Source organism: Folsomia candida, unplaced genomic scaffold (genome assembly GCF_002217175.1).
Source record: "Folsomia candida strain VU population unplaced genomic scaffold, ASM221717v1 Fcan01_Sc005, whole genome shotgun sequence".
Taxonomy (NCBI): domain Eukaryota; kingdom Metazoa; phylum Arthropoda; class Collembola; order Entomobryomorpha; family Isotomidae; genus Folsomia; species Folsomia candida.
In genome coordinates this window covers 7,505,092-7,525,695 of record NW_019091197.1, presented here as the reverse complement: position 1 = coordinate 7,525,695, position 20,604 = coordinate 7,505,092, and the positions used below count along the sequence as shown (strand labels likewise).

The 20,604-nt window shown below is 36.4% G+C and overlaps 1 protein-coding gene and 2 long non-coding RNA genes across 4 annotated transcripts; 2 read left to right on the top strand and 1 right to left on the bottom strand.

Moving 5' to 3' along the window:
- Window positions 1–9,343: 9,343 nt before the first annotated feature.
- Window positions 9,344–10,231, top strand: LOC118435956. Its single transcript, XR_004835077.1, has 2 exons — window positions 9,344–9,887; window positions 9,981–10,231. It is a non-coding gene; the product is annotated as an uncharacterized LOC118435956 (long non-coding RNA).
- Window positions 10,232–14,387: 4,156 nt separating this feature from the next.
- Window positions 14,388–16,371, bottom strand: LOC118435743. 2 transcript variants are annotated; one of them, XR_004834984.1, is made up of 5 exons: window positions 16,042–16,371; window positions 15,762–15,971; window positions 15,548–15,688; window positions 15,290–15,465; window positions 14,388–14,767 (listed from the first exon to the last, which is right to left on the bottom strand). It is a non-coding gene; the product is annotated as an uncharacterized LOC118435743 (long non-coding RNA). The 2 variants fall into 2 exon arrangements; XR_004834983.1 differs by lacking the exon at window positions 14,388–14,767 and having other exon boundaries at window positions 15,185–15,465.
- A 740-nt stretch (window positions 16,372–17,111) lies between these two features.
- LOC110850480 (carbohydrate sulfotransferase 6-like) lies at window positions 17,112–18,818 on the top strand. Its single transcript, XM_022097915.2, has 7 exons — window positions 17,112–17,408; window positions 17,477–17,618; window positions 17,688–17,836; window positions 17,897–17,972; window positions 18,038–18,236; window positions 18,305–18,491; window positions 18,557–18,818. The coding sequence occupies exons 1-7, from the start codon at window positions 17,211–17,213 to the stop codon at window positions 18,689–18,691; spliced, it is 1,086 nt and encodes a 361-aa protein (XP_021953607.2). The 5' UTR covers window positions 17,112–17,210; the 3' UTR covers window positions 18,692–18,818.
- The last annotated feature ends 1,786 nt before the right edge of the window (window positions 18,819–20,604 follow it).

Genomic DNA, 20,604 nt, shown 5'->3' with positions numbered 1-20,604 from the left:
AGGCCCGGAATTCCTGAAAAAGATTGTTTTCTTATTTCTCTTTCAATGTGGTCGCACAGATGCTCAATGGGATTCAAGTCTGGAGATTGGGGAGGCCATTCTAGCTTCGGAATTTTTTTTTCTTGAAGTATTCCATGGTGGACTTGGCAGAGTGTTTCGGATCGTTGTCTTGTTGGAAGGCAAATCGTCGTCCAAGTCCAAGTTTTCGAACAGATTCCTGGATATTACGGTCAAGTATTCCCTGGTACTTGTATTGGTCCATAATTCCGTCAATAAATTCCATTTTTCCTGCCCCACTTGAAGCCATGCATCCCCACACCATTACCGACCCGCCGCCGTGCTTAACTGTGGGGTTGAGATTTTTTGGATTCAAAGCTTCTTTTGGATATCTCCACACTCTACGACGCCCATCTGACCCAAAGACATTGAACTTTGACTCGTCAGTCCATAAAATATGTCCCAGAATGTTTGTGGCTTGGAAATGTGGTCTCTGGCAAACTTCACTCGTTTGGTTGCATTCCTCGGTACAATAAGAGGCTTCCGGACTGCTCTGTGGGATTTCAAATTTCCCTTATTCAGTGTTCTTTGGATGGTCATAGGACTAACCTGTTTGCCGAACATCTCCTTGATCTCGGTAGCTTTGGAGCACTAAGTGAGGGTGTAACGTTGACTTTGTTGAGCACGTGGCGTACTTCTCGGTGAGCCAAAATGGGTTTTCGACCACTTCTGACCTTGTTTTGGACTGAACCATTAGCTTTAAAGTTCTTAATGATTGTCTGGATGGTTGTCCTTGCTAATTTATACTTGGTCCATATTTGTCTCTGCGACAGCCCCCTTTTTGTCCACCCTTCCAGTCCTGAATGACAAGATCTCGAATAGCGATAGGAATTTCCTTGCGTGTCGACGCCATCATATTTTTCTGGAAGAAAATTATTTAAAAATTAATGCGGCATATGTTATTGATAGATTTATTAAGTTACCTGATTTTATAAATTGGAGAGATTTTTGTTGTTGACAATTAAAGTGAAGTGGACGTAGACTTTTGTCCGCTCAAATTTCATCCTCTCTCGCTCTGCACTATGATTCTCAGTTTTCCCAGAATTTTCAGAAATAACTCATATGTTTTATGAAATTACGTTAAATTTGTGAGCATTTGATATATCAATGATGAAAATTGGTTCAGTAGTTCAGTGACAATTTGAAAATGAAATTGACGCGACTATGTGGACGTAGACATCTGTCCGACACTGTAGGTTGGCCTGACTTCATCAAAATCGATATAGCGTATGTTCTACTTAAATATGTTTCTAATGGATAAGGCCATCCACTAATTGTGCTAATGAAGTCTTAATTTTTACGATATGATTCTAAATTGGTGATAATCACGGCATGTCGGAGTGAATACACAAATGTGCGAACAACAGCTATTTTTAGGTATTAGGTATCGGATGGTACCGGGATTCCAGAGCGGTTAACATCATCTTTGCACCTCATCAAGGATCTTCAACATCTTCAATAACCACGCTAGGGTTGCGTGTTCAAGACACGGCAAATGCTAATTTTCTAAGTGGATTTGAAGCAGGCACGAAATTTCTTGAGACTGCATAAAATACAAATTTGCCTGACTAGGGGAGACCATTTGCTTGTCATTGTGTCGATACATTTCCTATTTATTGATTTCCATCGACAAAAGAGGAGTAGTCATAGTTCTGGCCAAACTTATATAATTTTCTTACCGACACGATAAGTCCATTATGATTAGGAAATACCACAAGCAATAAATTTCCATATTTAATTTACACACCAGTGTGAGACTTCACAGTAGACAGTAAGATCCAGAAAAAAAAAACAATTGGCTTCCGCGATGAAGGAGGCGCCGTTATTATTTTTAGCGCGGTACTCGCCATGATGACGAGCAGTGCTATGGTTCATCAAACAAAGCCGCAGCATTTTCTTGCTGAGAGGTTATGCAGGGTATGTTGTAATGCTAATAAGCATTGGAAATTTGAAATTCAGCTATTTATTGAATTCTCCACCGATTTTCAAAATTTGAAATGTTATTTGAATTATTATTAGTATCTGTGATGTTGATGATTACTTGACCGCATAGGTCCGAGGGCGTCATCCTCATCGTCTACCCAATAAAGCGATAAAGCGTCGTCCCAATAAAGCGATAAAGCGTCGTCCCAATATGTACGTCCTCATTCTTTGTTTAATTCAACGAGGTACATTGTCCGATATAAGTCAATATTGTGCAATTCACCACCTAGGTAAAATTTAACACCTTCTTCCTTCGAAAATGTACTAAAGTCAACAGATTCGATACCATCCGGAGTGCAGTACAAATATTCCGGTGTGCATGGTCACACGGGTACAAATTTCTTGGTGTCAATGTAGTGTAAATTTGTCACAATTTAGTGTAAATTTTTTACTAGTTTGGTGTAAGCTTGGAACTATGCGGTATAAATTTGTCACCATCATCATATCTTAATAATTTACACCACGGCGAGGGAGTCATACATACATGCACCCCGCACGGTGTTGGATTAACACCAGATTATTTCCGATGTGTAAGTTTTCACCAACCAGTAACAAATTTGAATTTCATAGAAATTCTAGTCATACACTATGTCATAAGTTCAAATCAGTAACAAGTCGTTACCAAATTATGTTCCGTGCAACAAAAAATCTATTTCCCTAATTTCCAGCCAACTTTGACCGGTGTGTTTTTATTCAGAGGGAATAAAGTAAACTTTTAAGACTTATAAAACTTGTGCACTAAATTTCATAATTTTCGATGTTATTTGCCAAATGTTTTTCATCGATGCAATCACATTTCCTGAATCAACTCGTACAACAGTTCTTTTATTATTGGCTAACCTACCTGAGCCTACTTCAATTAAGTGCATACGCCCCAAAGTGTCTACTTAGACCTTCCTTTGGCATAGCTAATGATAAATTAATCGCATTATCCAATATTTTTACGTAAAATTTTCCCTTTGTACTCCGATCGATGGAGAAGAACCTTACTTCACCAACTCCGACATGGAGTTTTACTGGTTTCAAGCTTTTGAGCATTCGTTTCAAACAAGCACGTGTTTTACAACATGGTTCATCCATTAAGGTACTGTTCCACTTGTGTAAAATTTTCACCGAATAATCATTAATCACTTGTGCTTGGGGAACTAGGGTGAAAATTATGAAAATAATTATGGCTGATGACGAAGGTAGGTAAATATGCAAATAAAATGGGAGAATGTTGAACAATTTGATGATTCTAGCGTTTACCAAAATTCCCGCGAAGAGCCCTAGCCCGAATAAAACGGTGGTACAACATTCCTGAAATTTGCTAATTAAACCGACACACAACACTAATTGTTGATGCATGACTGTTAATTTTGTCAAGGTTCGTTCTCCTTTGCCAACACCTACACGAACGGCCAATAAATCCCTTAGCAAGATTTTGCCGGTGTGTAACGAAGTGGCAAACATGATAAACAGGAGGGTTTGGTGGCGGCAAGTTTCAAGGACGGAGACGTAGATGATGTAAACCTTGATGAGTTTGGCGCAAAGTTTGAAAATGTGTAAAGTTAAGGGGTCCGCGATGTACGATGCAGCCTCGCTGATGAGAAGATGGAAAGGATCGAGTTTCAAGAAAATTCCGCCAAGCGGTAAAAATACTAAATATAATATAAACATTTGGACCATAATAGTCATGCCGTGCCCTAAATAATCCAGTTTTTGAGCCTTGCCACGTATCAATCGTCCGCCTAGGAAATAAATAGATATACATAAATATTTATGGTGTGATCGACCGAGGTAAACTTCTTTTGTTAACAAATTTAGATTCTGCTAGGTCAAAAATTACACTTTATGAACACCGCGAAAATTTAAATTTTGTGGGCAGGCTAATAAGGAATGCATCTAACATTCGACCAATTTCAAACCTACACAGCTTTTCTAGTTTCCGAGGGACTTTCAAAATCTCGGGCTTAAAATGATCACAAATCTCAAATTTTTAAAAAATAAATGAAAAATTAGAAAAAATTTATTTTTGAGATATTTAAAAAAAATCGACGAATCCCCAGGTCTAAGAACACCCCAAAATTTGAAAAAATCACTGTTTTGAAAAATTTCATAGAATTCGAAACTTCGACTCCTTGTCATGATTTTTGTCAAATATTTTGAAAATCCGTCTAGGATTGCTAAAGTAATGGCGCGCCATTACTTTAAAACCACCATGGCGGTTTTAAAATTAAAAACATTCAAACTTGGCGAATGTAGCGCCACGCCACGGCGCCCAATTCGCGAGTTTTACATGGAAATGTGAATGGATCCTTCATCTAGGGACCTAGTAGATTCTAAGAACCATAGTGGGTACCCTGGACACGCCACCCATGTCAATAGTGTCCCTTGTAAGTCAAAGAAACTAATGAATCTAAGAAAAAATGAAGAATTCGATCTTGGTGTGCACAAACCATAATTAATGACATGCAAAATTAGACCAGGTACCATTTAGCATGGATACTTCGCCCTCTACTTTGTTCAGTTGGTTCCATCCAAGTGTGAATTCCTTTCCGAAAATGAGAAATCCTAGCCCAATGCCGATAGTAGACAATCCCTGAACTGCAAGCAATGTTAATGCAAAGGTATTGAAACGTGGGATGGTTTTCTGTTTGACAACAATTTCTTTAAAAAGGACCAGTAGTGTCGTTCCAACTGCGCTTAGGGCCAAAACGCCAGCCAAATTCCATATGTAAAAGCATAGCTTTTTTACAGAATCGACATAGTAGAATTTTTTGGTGGAGGTATCCCACATTATTGGGGCTGTTTCGACATGTTCCTGAAAGTAGGTGGAGTAGATGCGAAGCGCTTTGAGAAGTTAGGGCGTTGGCATATTGTACGGAAAAATTTATAAATTTGTAATTCAAAATTTTACTGTTGTAGTGTTTTTGTCAGAAAGAGGAGACTTATAATACTGTTCATAGGAGATATGTAGGAGCAATGTGAGTCAGAATTTTGACGAAGGGCATAGTTTGAATGCATGCATTATAATTGTGTAAAGTTACGTATAGTAATTTATAAATGCTGAGCGAAAATTCGAAATAAGTATTTAAGATATTCAAACGCAGGACCGTAAGTTGAAAATCTTTAAATCACGTAATCACGTAACTTGATAATACATGATAAAAATATTTTCTTACGGTCATTGGGAGTTTATTTATTATTCAGTTTAATTTCATCAAATAATCGTCTACTTTTCATTCCATTTTCAGTGAAGAAATCCATATAGGCCAGAAATAAAAATAAGGTAAGCATTGATTTAAACAGTTTATGAATCTGTTTAGATAACTTGAAAATAGTTTGGTGTATGGAGTTATCGCGAGCACCAAAATCAAAAATCGGGTTATGTTATTCGCTGAAAACAATCTTACAACGAATCGTTACCGTGCGGAGTCGCTAAGATGCTATTCTATATTCCACTAAGTTAAAGTTTGTTACCGATCGGTAGTAACGTTTTCATAGGACAGTAATAAATTTGAATTTAATGGATACTCTTGTCATGATTTTAATTGGCGTAACTGTATCTTTTTCAGATACATCAGAGGAATTTCTAGACTGTCATCCAGTGTGTGAAACAAACAAATTGGATAGAGCTTCGCAATTAGACCACTGCTGTAAGTTAAGGGGGTCGAATACAGGAAAGTGTTCTGCTAATGGAAAATCTCGCTGCTTTCATTCCGAATATTTCGTTACGTATTTCGGGATTTAACTTGGCAGGATCATAAAATAAATATAAAATGCTTTTAAAGTTAAATCGTCCTAGTGTGGATAAATTAGAGCTAAATTTACTCTTGGTTGAGTAAAATTAGAGATGGCACAAGCGGTTATTTAAAATTTACTTAACACAAAGCAAAATGTGCCCAACTTTGTAAAGTGTTCGACCAAGCTTGAGTAAATTTCAACATCCGACCGGTACATTTTTCATAACACGTTGTGTTATCCCAAATTTTACCCACCTTTATTTAGCGTGCGGATTTTTCTTACAATTACATAAAGCATGAAACTCGAATAAAATAAAACTTGTTTTTTTAATGATTATTAAGCTACTTATTATCGCATCATTGTGGCTCCTTCATTTTCATGAGAACTTGAAAACTACATCCATTTGTGCACATTTTTATGGAAAATACGAATGCAAACAAAGACAGCGGCAGCAGTAGTTGCTCTCAAAAATCGTAAAAATTTCACACATTTTTCATACTCTTGAACCAGTACAAGTTCACATTGTTTAACACGCAAATATTAAAATCATTGAATTTTAAATTTTCTTGCCTCTAACTTTTTGCAAAATAGTCTAGAATAATAATAAAAATATTTAAAAACGTTTCACACAATTTCTAAGAATGTAGAATTTTGACAATTTTAGCACAACATTAATTAATTTATTACAAAATTACATATATTTACAATATTTTTTAAAAAATAAATCCAAACTTTGAAATTTGGTAACCATGGCGATCTACGACGTCTGTTTTTTTAGTCGGATTAACTGCTGTCCCTCCTCCGAGTATTGTTCTTGCCGGTCGGATTTCCACCCCCAATTTTTAACTTGTCTCGACGACGGGGGATGACGTTTTGGAAAAAAATCTGATGAAAAATCGTCTCCCGTGAGCATAAACGATTTATTAATACAAAATTTTAAATTCAAATATATAATTAGTAACATATATTCTTATTAAATACACTAATTAATGTAAAATTTTCCATTAAATTAAATATTCAATTAGTCAAATATATATGTAGATAATTAAATACCCTTCAACAAGATTGTAAAGGTTTGATGTTTTTCCTCGCAGAATTTAATCCGCCCGTCGCGGCATGTAACACGAGTTGGCGAGGATTGCACAGGCAATGGTACTTTTAAAAAATATTAATGACTTCTACCTGAAACTCATTTGACTAATAATTTGAATTTGCATTTTTATAAAATCTACATTTTCGTTTACATCGTTTTTTTTAATTTAAAATAAAAAAGAGATCCGGACCACGTCATACAGACTAACAGACTTCCATCCGATATAAGTTTCACACTTGGGCTGTGTGACGTGTATGCGTTGCATATATTTGTAAGAGTTAGCCTGGTGTGTAGGCCTTATATATGTATTCAATTCTGCCTGAATGCTTAATATCTTAACAAGTACATAAATTAGATATTTCAGGGTTAATTGATGGTCTGTTCCAGAGGTACGTTGGGTAGAAGAACAACTTATATAAAAGAAAACTAACCTGCCCTGTCTGTCTGAAGTCTCTGTAGTTTTACTTTTGTTGTAATAGCTAACTCATTTTGCACCAACTTATTTTATAGACCTCACGATTTCTTCATCCAAGTTGTAAATATTTGAAGTACTAAAATTTTGAAAAGTTTAACATTGCAGTTATGTGAAACGTTATGTAAGTTATGTAAAATGATTTTGTCTCAAAGTGATCAGTGGATTAAACTTACAAATTAAACCTGTTAAAATTAATTACCATGATTTCCTAACTCCCTAAACCTACATACCTTGGTATTGGTCGACATTACGGATACATCCTGCCTGAAAATAGTCCGTAAAGGGAGAATGTTGACACTGTAGAACTACATGTATGTACGTGGCACCCATACAAATATGATCATGTACGTGCATGTAAAATGCAGTAAGATGAATGCCGTCTGAACGGGATAAATTTATTCGTTTCATTTACCGTCACGTACATATATATGAAGTGACCTATGAAATAAGTAAGGAATAATTAATATATTTGTCATAAACTGAAAAGTTCTTCATGAAATGCATGTGAATGTACACAAATTCATGCACGTGCATACGTATGTACACTCCAAAAGTTGAGCAGACAAAGAAGGTTGAAGCGCAATTTCCTTTTCAGAGTGAAGTAACACCACCACCATGTGTTGGTGCTGGTAGCATTTCGTCCCTCACTCATACTCTCTCCGTTCATCCTTACCATCCTATCTCCACACTGTTATAACTGCCATGCTACACACGGGAGAGCTGTGAGGTGAGTGTCAGCTTGGCAAAAATCCAAGAATTTATTTTCACTCGCGTTTCATTGAAATTCATAATACATGCTCATAATACGACAACAACAAATTTTCATTCATAAATTTCAATTTTTTCACTTATCATCACTTATCTTAGGGTTATCAATAAATTTTATTTTTACTCATATTTCATTCAAATTAAAGATGTATGCTCATACTAAGGCCATAACAAAATTTTCTACTTCAATGTAATTTTGTTTAAATTAAATAATTGCAATAAATAGAAACAGTAATAAGTTTTAAAATAAATTAAATTAAATTATTTTAAATTTATTTATATCACACTGAGGTCAAAAAGGTCTGACTTTATACGAAACTTTTTGTTGTGGCAATATGAACACATGTTATTAATATGAATGAAACATGACTAAAAATAAAATTTATTGATAACCCTAAGATAAGCGATGATAAGTGAAAAAAATTGAAATTTATGAATGAAAATTTTTTGTTGTCGCAATATGAACACATGTTATTAATATGAATGAAACATGACTAAAAATAAAATTTATTGAAAACCCTAAGATAAGCGATGATAAGTGAAAAGAATTGAAATTTCTGAATGAAAATTTTTTGTTGTCGCAATATGAACACATGTTATTAATATGAATGAAACATGACTAAAAATAAAATTTATTGATGACCCTAAGATGAGCGATGATAAGTGAAAAAAATTGAAATTTATGACCGAAAATTTTTTGTTGTCGTATTATGAGCATGTATTACGAATTTCAATGAAAGGAGAGTGAAAATAAAATCTTGGATTTTTGCCAAGCTGGCACTCACCTCACAGCTCTCCCGTGTGTAGCTTGGCAGTTATAACAGTGTGGAGATAGGATGGTAAGGATGTACGGAGTATGTTTCTACCTGAAGTAACACCACCACCATGTGTTGGTGGTGGTAGCATTTCGTCCCTAACTTGTGGGAAACTAGAGGGGAGCCGGGCCGAGATTTTTACAATATGTTGACACAAAATTATTATTAAAAATATTTTATTTTTACGCCAGTAACGTGTAATGCAAATGTTATGTCGCAGTAGGAGTTCCAAATTAATTAAACCCAATGGGTATAAAGGCGAAGTGGGCTTAATTTGAGTTTAATTTGATCTTATTCATATTTTATAGCATTTTATAGCATTAAATTTAAGTAAAAACCAATCAGTCGAGGTAAGTTAGTAATTTAAAAATTATTATTTTAACCTACATAATCTTGATACATAATCTTAATATTTTTCTTGGCATTCTTGATAAAACGAAATAAATCCCACTAAAACCAAAAAAACTTAATAAAACAAACCAAAACCATAAAACCCATTTAAACAAGTGACCCATAATTTTTTATATATCACTCTGGCCTATTCCGAATCTTGGTTCTGGTACGGGTAGAAATTATCGGGTCTGGGTTCAGGTTCCGTCTAGAGTTACAACCCGTGCGCAACTCTACCAAACATAAACTCCAACGGCCAACCACCGAAACACTTCCTTTCTTTCCTCTCTGCTGTCCGTTGGATTCCCTCCTGAATTAAAAAATAATAATTGATTAATTCCTCCTAAAATAATTTGCGAGTGAAAATGGGTAAAACTAAGGACCCTGACGCACCAAAGCGCCCCCTCAGCGCTTTTTTCTATTTTCTGGTGAAATGAGGCCTAAGATTCGCCAAGAAAATCCCGGCCTTAGTTTGGGCGAAATGGGGAAGGAGTTGGGGAAACGTTGGGCCTCAATTGACGCCGCCTCCAAGAAAAAGTACGAAAAGGCTGCCGCTGCTGCAAAGGAGGAGTACCAGAAGGTCAGATATTTATTATTTATGAAATACTAAAAGATAAATTAATCATTGGTTGTTTAAATTTACTACAATTCTTTCCGTTTCTATTGTTCCTAGAAAATGGCCAAGTATAAGGGAGAGTCGGCTCCAAAGGGGAAAAGGAAGAATTGAAGAACTGACGACTGCATAATTGATGGACAAATTGTTGTCTACCTCATTTAATTCCATTTTCTCATCTGTAGAACTAAATATCAAGATAATATTTGTTGTGTTTGTTGTTTGTTTGTTTGTTGTTCCCTAATTTTTTGTGTCTAATTTTTTATATGAAATTTTAAATTGGTATGGATTAAATGAGTTTGAATTTTGTAGTCCGCTCTGGTTAATTCTTATTGGGCCGTCCATTCCCGAACTATGGTCACGAGGTCGGCAATTAGCCTTTAATGTGCTACCGCCGCTGGCCTGGCTATCTCTATTAATGGGTAGTCTGGTCACCCCACACAGTACATGGTCACGAGAGAATACATATACTGCAATATTTTTTATTTGATTTTAAATTTTGTTCAATATTTAAGTTTTTTGTAGCAATAATTTATTTTATCGTGTTTAATTTTTAGTAAATCCTAGGTGGAGACGATTGAAAAGTAATTTTAATAATAAGGACTATTGAAATCAAAATAGGAATGTACAGACTCCAGAAATAACAACGGGGCCTTGCAAAAGCGTGAGATTGTATTTGGGTGGGGAGAGGATCTGGTTTGTATAGAAGAAACGGAGGAAGGGCGTCGGGATATAAATGATCCCTGAATTTGCAAAATTTTAGCATTGTAGGCTCACTAGCATGTGAAAGCTTTCCAACTTTCATCACAAAGACGATAATGACGAAACTCCTTCCATATCGACATTACAGCGACCTCCATGTGTACAACGCTTAAATGAATATATGTGCATTTTGGAAATATATAAATTACCAATATTTCGATTTCTTAGAGAATCATGGTGGATTAAAGTTTTCAATTTTTAACAAACTGAGGTAAAATTAATAAAGTGTCCGCCACCCTAAAAAAGGGTGACCGTATAAAATTTCTGACGTGGAAGTTCTGACGACAATAATTTTTTTAAATAAATATAATTTGTGGTTGTAACCACTGCAGTTGCAAGAATCACTTAAAAAAAGAAAAAGTATGCAAATAAAAAACTGCTGGAGGGCCACCCCAATGACGGCAATACTAACAAGGTAAAACCCGAATAAAACCCAGTAAAACCCGAGTAAAACCCCTTTAACATAGTAAAACCCGCTGGGTTTTACTCATTTACGACGCAGTAAAACACAGTAAAACCCCACAACCCCAACCCAGTAAACCCCGGGGTTGGAATACCCTGCATTTAGGAGTAATATCTTTATAGAAAAACGTCCAACAAACGTCCAGTACAACTTTCTTTAGCCTGAGCCAGAATTTTTGAGTAAATAAGCACATATTTATCAGAATTATCTGAATCCTGTAGACCGGTAGATAAACCTGACGTTGGTTAGGGCTAAAAAACTGGAATGCATCATCCTACTAGAAAACTCGATTGCTCGAGCCTTTATAACGTGGTCATAGTAAAAAGGTGTGCATAAAGATATGCTTTATGACGAGTCACATTGTGTTGTCCAGTGGGATGGGTGATCCCGTGTGAAAATCGTGCGTCACATTATGCATAATTATGCATAATTCGACATATTTTATGCATATACCTCCCGGTTTAAATTTTTTGTGCATAAAATCCAGCCAATTTTGTGCATAAAGCTGGCAAAAATTTTCACCCGGGATATGACCTTCGACTCGACTATGCGCATGTCCAGTATATAAATGCTGACCAACATACATGCCCATGTATATACTAAATATTTGATATTTGTAATTGCACTAGTCACGAGAACTAAAAAGAAAAGTTGTTGCTGGGTATGAGTAATCTATAGTAAAAAGTGACAAAAAATGCTACATATTTCAATCGAGGGCCAGAGATTATGCATGCATATTTATGTAAACGCTGCTGTATGTATGTGGACATCTCTTTCTGTAACACCATCACTCCTGTTTTTGCCAGTCATGTTGTAGAAATGTTGTTTTTGGCTTCTAAATAAGTTGTTCAAGTGATAAATCAGTATTATTAGCTCACCCTGCGTAGCATGGGAGCTATTGAATTCCTCGTGTCCGTCTGTCTGTCTGTCCGTCTGTCTGTCTGTCTGTGTGTGTGTTAACGACTATTTTGCATCAATTGATGCTAATTAAATAGGAACATTTCCATTTTTAAATAATTTTGTAGCATCATTGGTATCGAACACTCGGTAAGTCAAAATGGTGCCAAACAATTGAGAACATAGATGCAAAACACACCAAACGTGCATAAGAACCGAAAAAAATAACTAGAATTTTGACTTCGGATTTGTCAAGATTTTATGTCAAAAATTATGGATTGATTTTCCTCGTTTCTTTTCCACCATTGGTGAAAAATTATATCACAATTATGTATATCTTTTGTCCGCCTACTCTGCACCATTAATGCAAAATTATGCTAAAAAACCTCTAGTACAGCTTCACGGAGCCCGACCCAGGAATTCTTAAACCACCTCGTGATATCTATTTATGTGCCTCCATTCCAACATAACAGCATACATTACGACATTATCACATTACAATACAGTGTATTGAATACACTTTTCAGCACATAAATATTCGTACAAATGACAATTATCAATACATATTTACAATCTTACAAACAGAAATCCTACTCGGATACAAACACTGTGATAACCCATACCCACATGGGTTATCACGTAGGATCCCCATAGATCAAACTTTTTTATATTCTTCCATTAGGAGCAATTAACACCCTCGGTGTCATATTTCAGCTCAATTGAATGATTTGATATGTCGCTATGGGTCACCCTATTGGGTCCTCCAGATTTAAAATTTTCAAATTCCCCTTCTTATTCTTCCATAAGAGGTTACTAGCAACCTTCCTGTCAAATTTCAGCTCGATTGGTTGATTTTGAAAAATCGGTATGGGTCACCCCGTAGGGTCCCTCCAGATAAAAATTTTCGAATCTCAATTAACATTCGTCAATTAGAAGCCATTATCATCCTCCATACCAAATTTCAGCTCGATTGGATGATTTTCAAAAATCGGTATGGGTCGCCCCGTAGGGTCCCTCCAGATAAAAATTTGGCCGATATCAGTTCATCTTCTTCCATTAGGAATCCTTAACTAGCTCTGTGCCAAATTTCAGCTTTCTACGACAATTTTGAAATTTTGGTGCATAATACCCCACCCGCCTAAATGACCCTCACCGGTCAACCACTTGACCGATTTCACCCATCTTCGAACTTAGCTCCTCATTTGGCCCATACAACATGTGTACCAAATTTCAAGTCGATAGGATGAGTTTAACGAGAGTTATCGCAAGACAGACGGACAGACAGACAGACAGACAGACATCACGGGTACATAAGCCCTGGGTCGGGCTAATTACGTATCTATTTTATCTGCCAATTCTGCACCATTGGTACAAAATTATGCCAAAATAATTATTACAGGGTGAGCTACTTCTAACGTTACAACGGTTTATTCGTCTTTCAGTTCTCAGCATATGCACGGAATTGTTTGGCACCATTTTGACTTACCGAGTGTTCGATACCAATGGTGCTACAAAATTATTTAAAAATGGAAATGTTCCTATTTAATTAGCATCAATTGATGCAAAATAGTCGTTAACACACACACAGACAGACAGACGGACAGACAGACAGACGGACACGAGGAATTCAATAGCTCCCATGCTACGCAGGGTGAGCTAATAATACTGATTTATCGATTTAACGACGAATATGGAAGAAATGGGATCGCCACCTGGACTTTCCGATCAGGAGAAAAAGGACAATTTAACGCTCATGAAAGCTGCACCGATCGGCGTCATTGCCGCCGTGGTAATCGCAGTCACTGGAGGACTTGCCCTCAGTGGAACGATTAATTTGGCTGGTAAGCAAATATTTCAAAATGTTCATAGAATAATTTTTTAAACTAAATATATTTACATTAAGGTCGCACCGGTGGAATTCACCTTCAAGTATCTCACCCTTCCTGCCCTCTGGCTTGTTCTTATGATCTTCAACGTAGTTCTCCAAAGGAACAGAACCGGTGCCTTAAACCCACTCAATGGTCGCGACATTTACTTCCAAAAGCAAGCCAACATTTTACAAAACTCTTTCGAACAGTTCATCCTCTCCGCATTTGCACAAGCGATCCTTGTTGCATTCATTAATGAGCACTTAGAACGATCCCTTGGGTTAATTTCCTCTTTGTAATTGGAAGAATTGAATTTGCTCTCGGCTACCCAAATCATCGCACTTTTGGTATGTTTTGTGGCTTTGTTCCCACAACGGGGTATCAGTTTACAAATTTTTTGTACATTAATTCTTTTAATGAGATTTATTGGTTTTGTAAATAAATAATTTTACATGTAAAACAAGTATAAATCGTTGCTTAATTGTTGTCTCTCCTTCCATCCCACCTCCCAGCTTGGCACAAAGCATCAAAAGAATGCCCATCTCCTTTAACCTTGACCCATTTTCTTGCCTTGAGTCCGACAAAGTCATGCCCCCTCCCGTCCAGCGTGACGCCAAGTAGGTCACATCGACGGTTTCACTTCCTTCTCCAAATCGTAAATACCAATCCCCAGAAATATCTTGGAGCGTGTGTCCAGTTCCTCCCATCATGGAGACGGCAGTACTAAATTCGCATCTACTCTGGCCATCCGTGCTCTGGATGGAGGCCACACCAAGGACAGAGTGACCTGCACCCTTTCCCTCGATATTGACCCCGGTTGACACAAACTAGGTTGGAAATAGTGTGACCATCTCCATCTCCAAGTACAAATTTTTGTATAAATTATGACCAGGGTCTCTTTACTGTATCCTTGGAGAATTCTAGACAGGGTCATGTCAGTTCAAAATTTCTCAAAATTTTTTAAAAAAGATTTTAAAGTTTGAGAATATGGGTGATTTGTACTGGGAGAGTTTGGTTGTCAACAAAAATAAAATACTCGGATTTCTCATAAAATGCAAATTGCAAAGGCGTAATTTTAATTGTTAACTAAAATATTCATAAAGTAATTATCGTTGAACTAGGATCACGATATCTAAGAATTATTCGTTTACATTTTATGAGAAATCGCAGTATTTTATTTTTGTTGACAACCAAACTCTCCCAGCACAAATCACCCATATTCTCAAACTTTAAAATCTTTTTTAAAAAATTTTGAGAAATTTTGAACTGACATGACCCTGTCTAGAATTCTCCAAGGATACAGTAAAGAGACCCTGATTATGACGATTATTCGCTTAAAATTATTTAGCGTCATTCTTAATTATGAATGAGTTTCTCACCCTTTGGAATCGATGTAAAATAAAAGAGCAACATTTTAATAATGGCAATATTTTCTAGTAATCCAGTAGGCACGACAAACTTGGCAAATTCTTCTGACGTCATGATTGCATAACGAATCAGTTGGAGCAGAGTGGATGGTAAATGTTGCAAACGTGTCTCATCTCCTTCCGCCAATCTATTTACATGACAAATATTTAATTAAACTGCATACACCTAAAAAAGTCACCTACGAACACGTAATACAGTTGGGAAATTACTTGACCATCGCAACAAAAAGTTTGACCTCTTCCACAACCATGCCGTCCGATTGGAGAATTTCTGTCCACGTATCTGAACTTCAGTGTCCATCCTTACCCGTGTTCAGATATACGTTGTGGTGCAGCAATTGTGAAATGCTTCTACCGAACCGAAAACAAAATCCCCAGTAAATACTTGAATCGGATTCAAACATGGATTAACATGAAATCTTACCCCTTTATAAACTCCATCGCTTTCCTGCTTAACTCCTCATTTAGGAATTTCGTAGATTCGTAAATATTGACGCAATTATTCATGGAAAGACTAGACTCGAGAGTGGTCAAGATTTTTTCTTGGAGTGGGATTATCCCGTACATGTCAGCCATTATGAAGAGGTTAATCAGCTCGTTCCCTACTAATGATGACTTGATCCGTGTACAAGTACTGAATTAAAAAAACTTATGATTAAAACACGAATCGATTAATGAAATGTGCATCACTCTTATTTCCACACCTTTAGAAACGTTTTAAAAACGGCTGGTTCGAAATAAGGGAGTTCTACTCTTAGCACCACTTTCTGTGTCACAGAGCCACCGAGAACTCAACATGGAACCAGAGACATAACTTCGCATGAGCAAAAAAATTGTGTGCGCTTTAATTCCCACTTTTTCCTGACCTACGATAAATTCCACGTCGGCTAAATCTCCACTCTCCAGAAAATTCGACAGCGTTTATTGTATGGAAAACGAGTTTGAAAGTTCGTTGCTCATTTTGAAGGTGTTGATAACATTAGAATTGCTTTAAATGTGATGAGACTTATTTGAATTAAGGCGAGTTTTATGTACTACTGCGTATGACTCACATTTATGTTGTATAGGTTTGCTTGCACATAAGTATTTAGATGATGTAAAAGTGCCGTTGTTCATCACAATAACGGCAAATGAACCGATGTATGCAAATTATGTTATCTAGTACACGTGTACAAATGCACATGAATGCGAAATTCGCATTGCGAATACACGTAGTCTACTTGTGCAAGCCAACTTTTTTGATGCAATTTCATCCAAATATTTTGCCATTTAATACATGCGTTTAGTTTAAGCTGGGCATATTTTTGAATTATTTAAATGAGATGACTCAATTTTTAGCTTTGATAAATTTGTAATTAAATTCTGATGTTTCAAAATGCTTATTGTTAATTAAGTTAATGTGTAAATATCACACCACTAGGTACATATTTACTGTGCATGATTACTTATATAAGTCTACGTGAGTAAACACGTAGTGTAAAAAATCGGAGCCGTTTATTTATAAATTTTCCACCAAAACCAGTTGTATTTAATTTGGGAATAAAATTAGGAAAAAATGCGCTATTTTTAATACTGCGTAACCTTCAGCTCAAATCTTCATTCAACAAATGCCACTCAATATACCCATTTAACACTGTGCAATCCTAATAGTTTGCAAATATGTAGACAGCTGTGTACACACAACCTATTGATCTGCGTCACCTAAAATGTTTGAATAGCGGAGAAATCCATTCTGCATAATTTTTGAGAGACCACAAACTATGTAATCCAGATTGCAAAAAAACTGCAGCAAATTCATCCTTGCAGACGTGAACTTTTCTCTTGTTTGAGTTGATTGATTAAGGTAGACGGAAAATAATAATAGAATTCCGGGATGAAAATATTACACAAGCTTGTCGTGGTCACCACGGCATTGTTCGGGTTTCCGAGTTTGTTGTACTTTAAAAATGATAAAAGTAATCAGAGTCGAAATGAGAGATACGTTTGGCAGAGAGATTCAAAAGTATTGCCCCCATTATCCATCCCCCAAACGTATGATATGCCGGAGGAGAATTTGCATATTCAAAATCAGGTATTGCTTTACACATTAATATGAATTATTAGTTCGTCTAACGATTATTGAAATTTTGATAAAAAAAGGTGGAGTACCAAGCGTCACCACCCAGGAATAAATCAATTTATAGAATTAAACCATCCGATCTGCTAAAAGCTCGTGTGATTTACAACTTACGGCAGTCCATGCGAACGGACTTACAGGGGTTTAATATCAGCTGGCAAAAGGGCAAGAAAATTTTTGTTGAAGAATTTATAAGTGTCAGGAATCACAAAAAAAAAAAAACTTTTTGCATAGATCACATTCCTGATTTTGGTGGCAAACCGATTCGCAACATCATAGTGTCCACTTGGCGCTCAGGCTCAACATTTTTGGCTGAATTGGTTAGCAGTCATCCAGGAACTCTTCTAATTTTTGAACCCTTCATGTACATGGAAAGTGAACGGGTGAATAAAAAAACTTGGTTTTGCTAAATTTTACCTATTGGAAAATATTATCACGCGTAGATTCGTACCAAAGCGGAGGTATCAAATGGGATAACAATGAGCAAATCAAGTTTTAATTGTTACTTTAATTACACTGGTAACTTGAATAATAGAAATTCGATTACAGGATGTGTTGACGAACGACATAATTTATTTGTTTAGAGTGGACTGGAAATGGCGGGAACTTCATTTCCGGCATGATTAGTCGTAGCGACAAAATGAAGCCATTTTGTACCATAGTTCCGGATGGTTGTCGTGACCCTGAATTTATTTCGAAAGTCTGCACATTCTTTCCCATCCAACTCGTCAAATTTGTAAGATTTAGGTTGAAAGATGCAGAGGAATTGTTATCGGATGAAGAGTAAGAATTAATTACTCTGAGGTGCTGATTTACTAAGAGTGCATATTATGCTTAATGTATTTATTCAGATATGATACTCGTCTCATTTACCTCGTCCGGGACCCAAGAGGAACAATGAAGTCGAGGAATAATGGGTCAAACTACTGGTGTGACCAGCATCCCGATTGTTCTGATGAGCGTCGTCTCTGTTCTGATTTGGTGGACGAATTTGCAGATGCAAAAAAGTTTAAGGGAAAAATACCCCAAGCGCTTCAAGTAGGTTTTGTCTTGAAATATTTATCTCAAATTTGGTCAATTGATACGATTTTACGATACCACAGGGTCCTACGTTACGAAGACGTTTCATTAAACGTACCACTCGCGGCGAAAACGATTCTTCCCTTTTTCCGATTAAGCTATCATTCGAAAGTCAAGCAATTTGCTATGCTACATTCGAGACTTACTCGAAAGGGTGAATTTGGCACGTATCGCAATTCAAGAAAGGTTGCGTTTAGTTGGTTTAACTTTTATCGCAATAATGTCACGCGTTTGGACAGAATTCAAAATTCTTGTGAAGAAGCGATGGATTTGTGGGGATACAAACCTTTGGATATTAACCGGCTTGAGGTAGATGATGACGGTTATCAAGGAAATTACACACTGAAAGAGTTTGTTTTAGACCAACCACCTTGGGACGATATGAATTTTTTATGAATTTGTATTGTCCTTTTTAAAATTAGGATAGACTTAAAATTGTAAATATGTAATTATGTCTGCGCAAAGAAAGCGCTCGACTGTGGGGCTGCAGCTCACCTGAACTTTGCTACCGCGTTGGAAGCTTTCTCCATGTTCGAGCCTTGATTTTGCAAATCGTACACGATAACATTGTGCTTGGATTGTCCCATTTGACTTGCCCATCCATCCGGGTTCTCCCCTATGTAAGCAAACGTCCAAGTTCCGAGAGATTCCTTCTTTCGAATCATGGCTTTCACTGAAGAACTTGTAGCTTTTTTCGAGCTATTCTCCTCACCGTCTACACAAGGATAATAAATTTTGAAATGTACATTTGGCATAAATATTTAATAATATTGAAGTAATATCATACCAGTCATAATTAGAACGAGAACTCTTTCATCACTTTTGGCTACGGCCTCGGCAATCCACAAAAGTTTCAATTTTAACTTGTCAGAATTTTTAAGACTGATTGATTGATTATTGATTGATTATTTATTGACAAACAAAACTCTTATCGGGCATAGCCCATAGAGCACCAAAATATTTTCATCAGATATTACATAAATAGAATGGATTCTTGTGAATTTACTAAATCTATAGGTTAGTTGTGTTAATTTCTTATAATTATCCGAAGTAAAATGAAATATTAGATTATCGATTTCGATATACGATATAATAATTAATGTTATAAGTTCAATGTAATAATATAATAATGTGTAATAATTTTTGTATTGTAGTATAATAGAAAGGATAACAGTAAATAACGGTGCTAGTAATGACATGTTTGCATAATTTTATAAATCATACTTAAATACAGATCATCTGGTCAATATTCATAGAATTAAAATTTACTTTTAATTTCATGCGTTACATTTAGAGCCAGAAAGTGCCGAGTATGGGAGAACCTCATGTGCGTTGGATGTTAATATTTTGACCATTATTCGTGCTTTTCCTATTGAGCACTAATATAATTAACATATTCATGGAAATGACCCCAATTATTCCTCCTAGTGCATAAAAGTTTTTAGTGTCTGAGCTGTTTTCGTCGTCTTCCATTTTTGCAACTATTTTCCCTAGCTTTTCAATGGAGCCATTCAACTGCTGAATTGCTTTAACTAACTCCTCTGCCTGAAACGAGCTTACTACCAGGTATTGTAAAAGGCCTTTTTGAATTTCATCGTCTCGAAAATCCTGTTTTTTTGCAAATTCGTGTGGCTTCCCTAGTAGATTCCGGATGCCGCTTACAAACTCTGCAACTCCATGTACCACGTTTCCTGCCCCCAGAAACTTTCCGATTGCACCCACCCCGGTGAGGGCTCCAAGGCCTGGCTCAGGTTCCGCGTGTGCGAGTGCACCAAGGGTGCCAATGATGATGCAAAGTGCATGACCTGTGATTTGTATTTGTTATAGACCCTTTTTCTAATTATATTCGTAAAATGGAGATTACCGTTCATGGTAAGTGATTATTCCTTGTGAGAGAAAGCAATGTATTGGCTTATGGGAGAGTTACACTGTCGTCGCTACCACTTTAGAAGTTTGGATTAGCTGATAATACACAGTGCACTGACTTTACTTAAGGGAGAGCAAGGGGATCAGTTGAGATAAGTTGAAATTCGTTAGCTTCCGCAGTTTTATAGTTACTACTTTGGAAGTT

Excerpts from the sequence above, each read along its gene's own strand:
- LOC110850480 (XM_022097915.2), top strand. The coding sequence starts at position 17,211 with ATGAAAATATTACACAAGCTTGTCGTGGTCACCACGGCATTGTTCGGG. Across the intron at positions 17,409-17,476 it reads ATTTGCATATTCAAAATCAG|GTGGAGTACCAAGCGTCACC; the intron begins GTATTGCTTTAC and ends TGATAAAAAAAG. Across the intron at positions 18,237-18,304 it reads GAATTGTTATCGGATGAAGA|ATATGATACTCGTCTCATTT; the intron begins GTAAGAATTAAT and ends GTATTTATTCAG.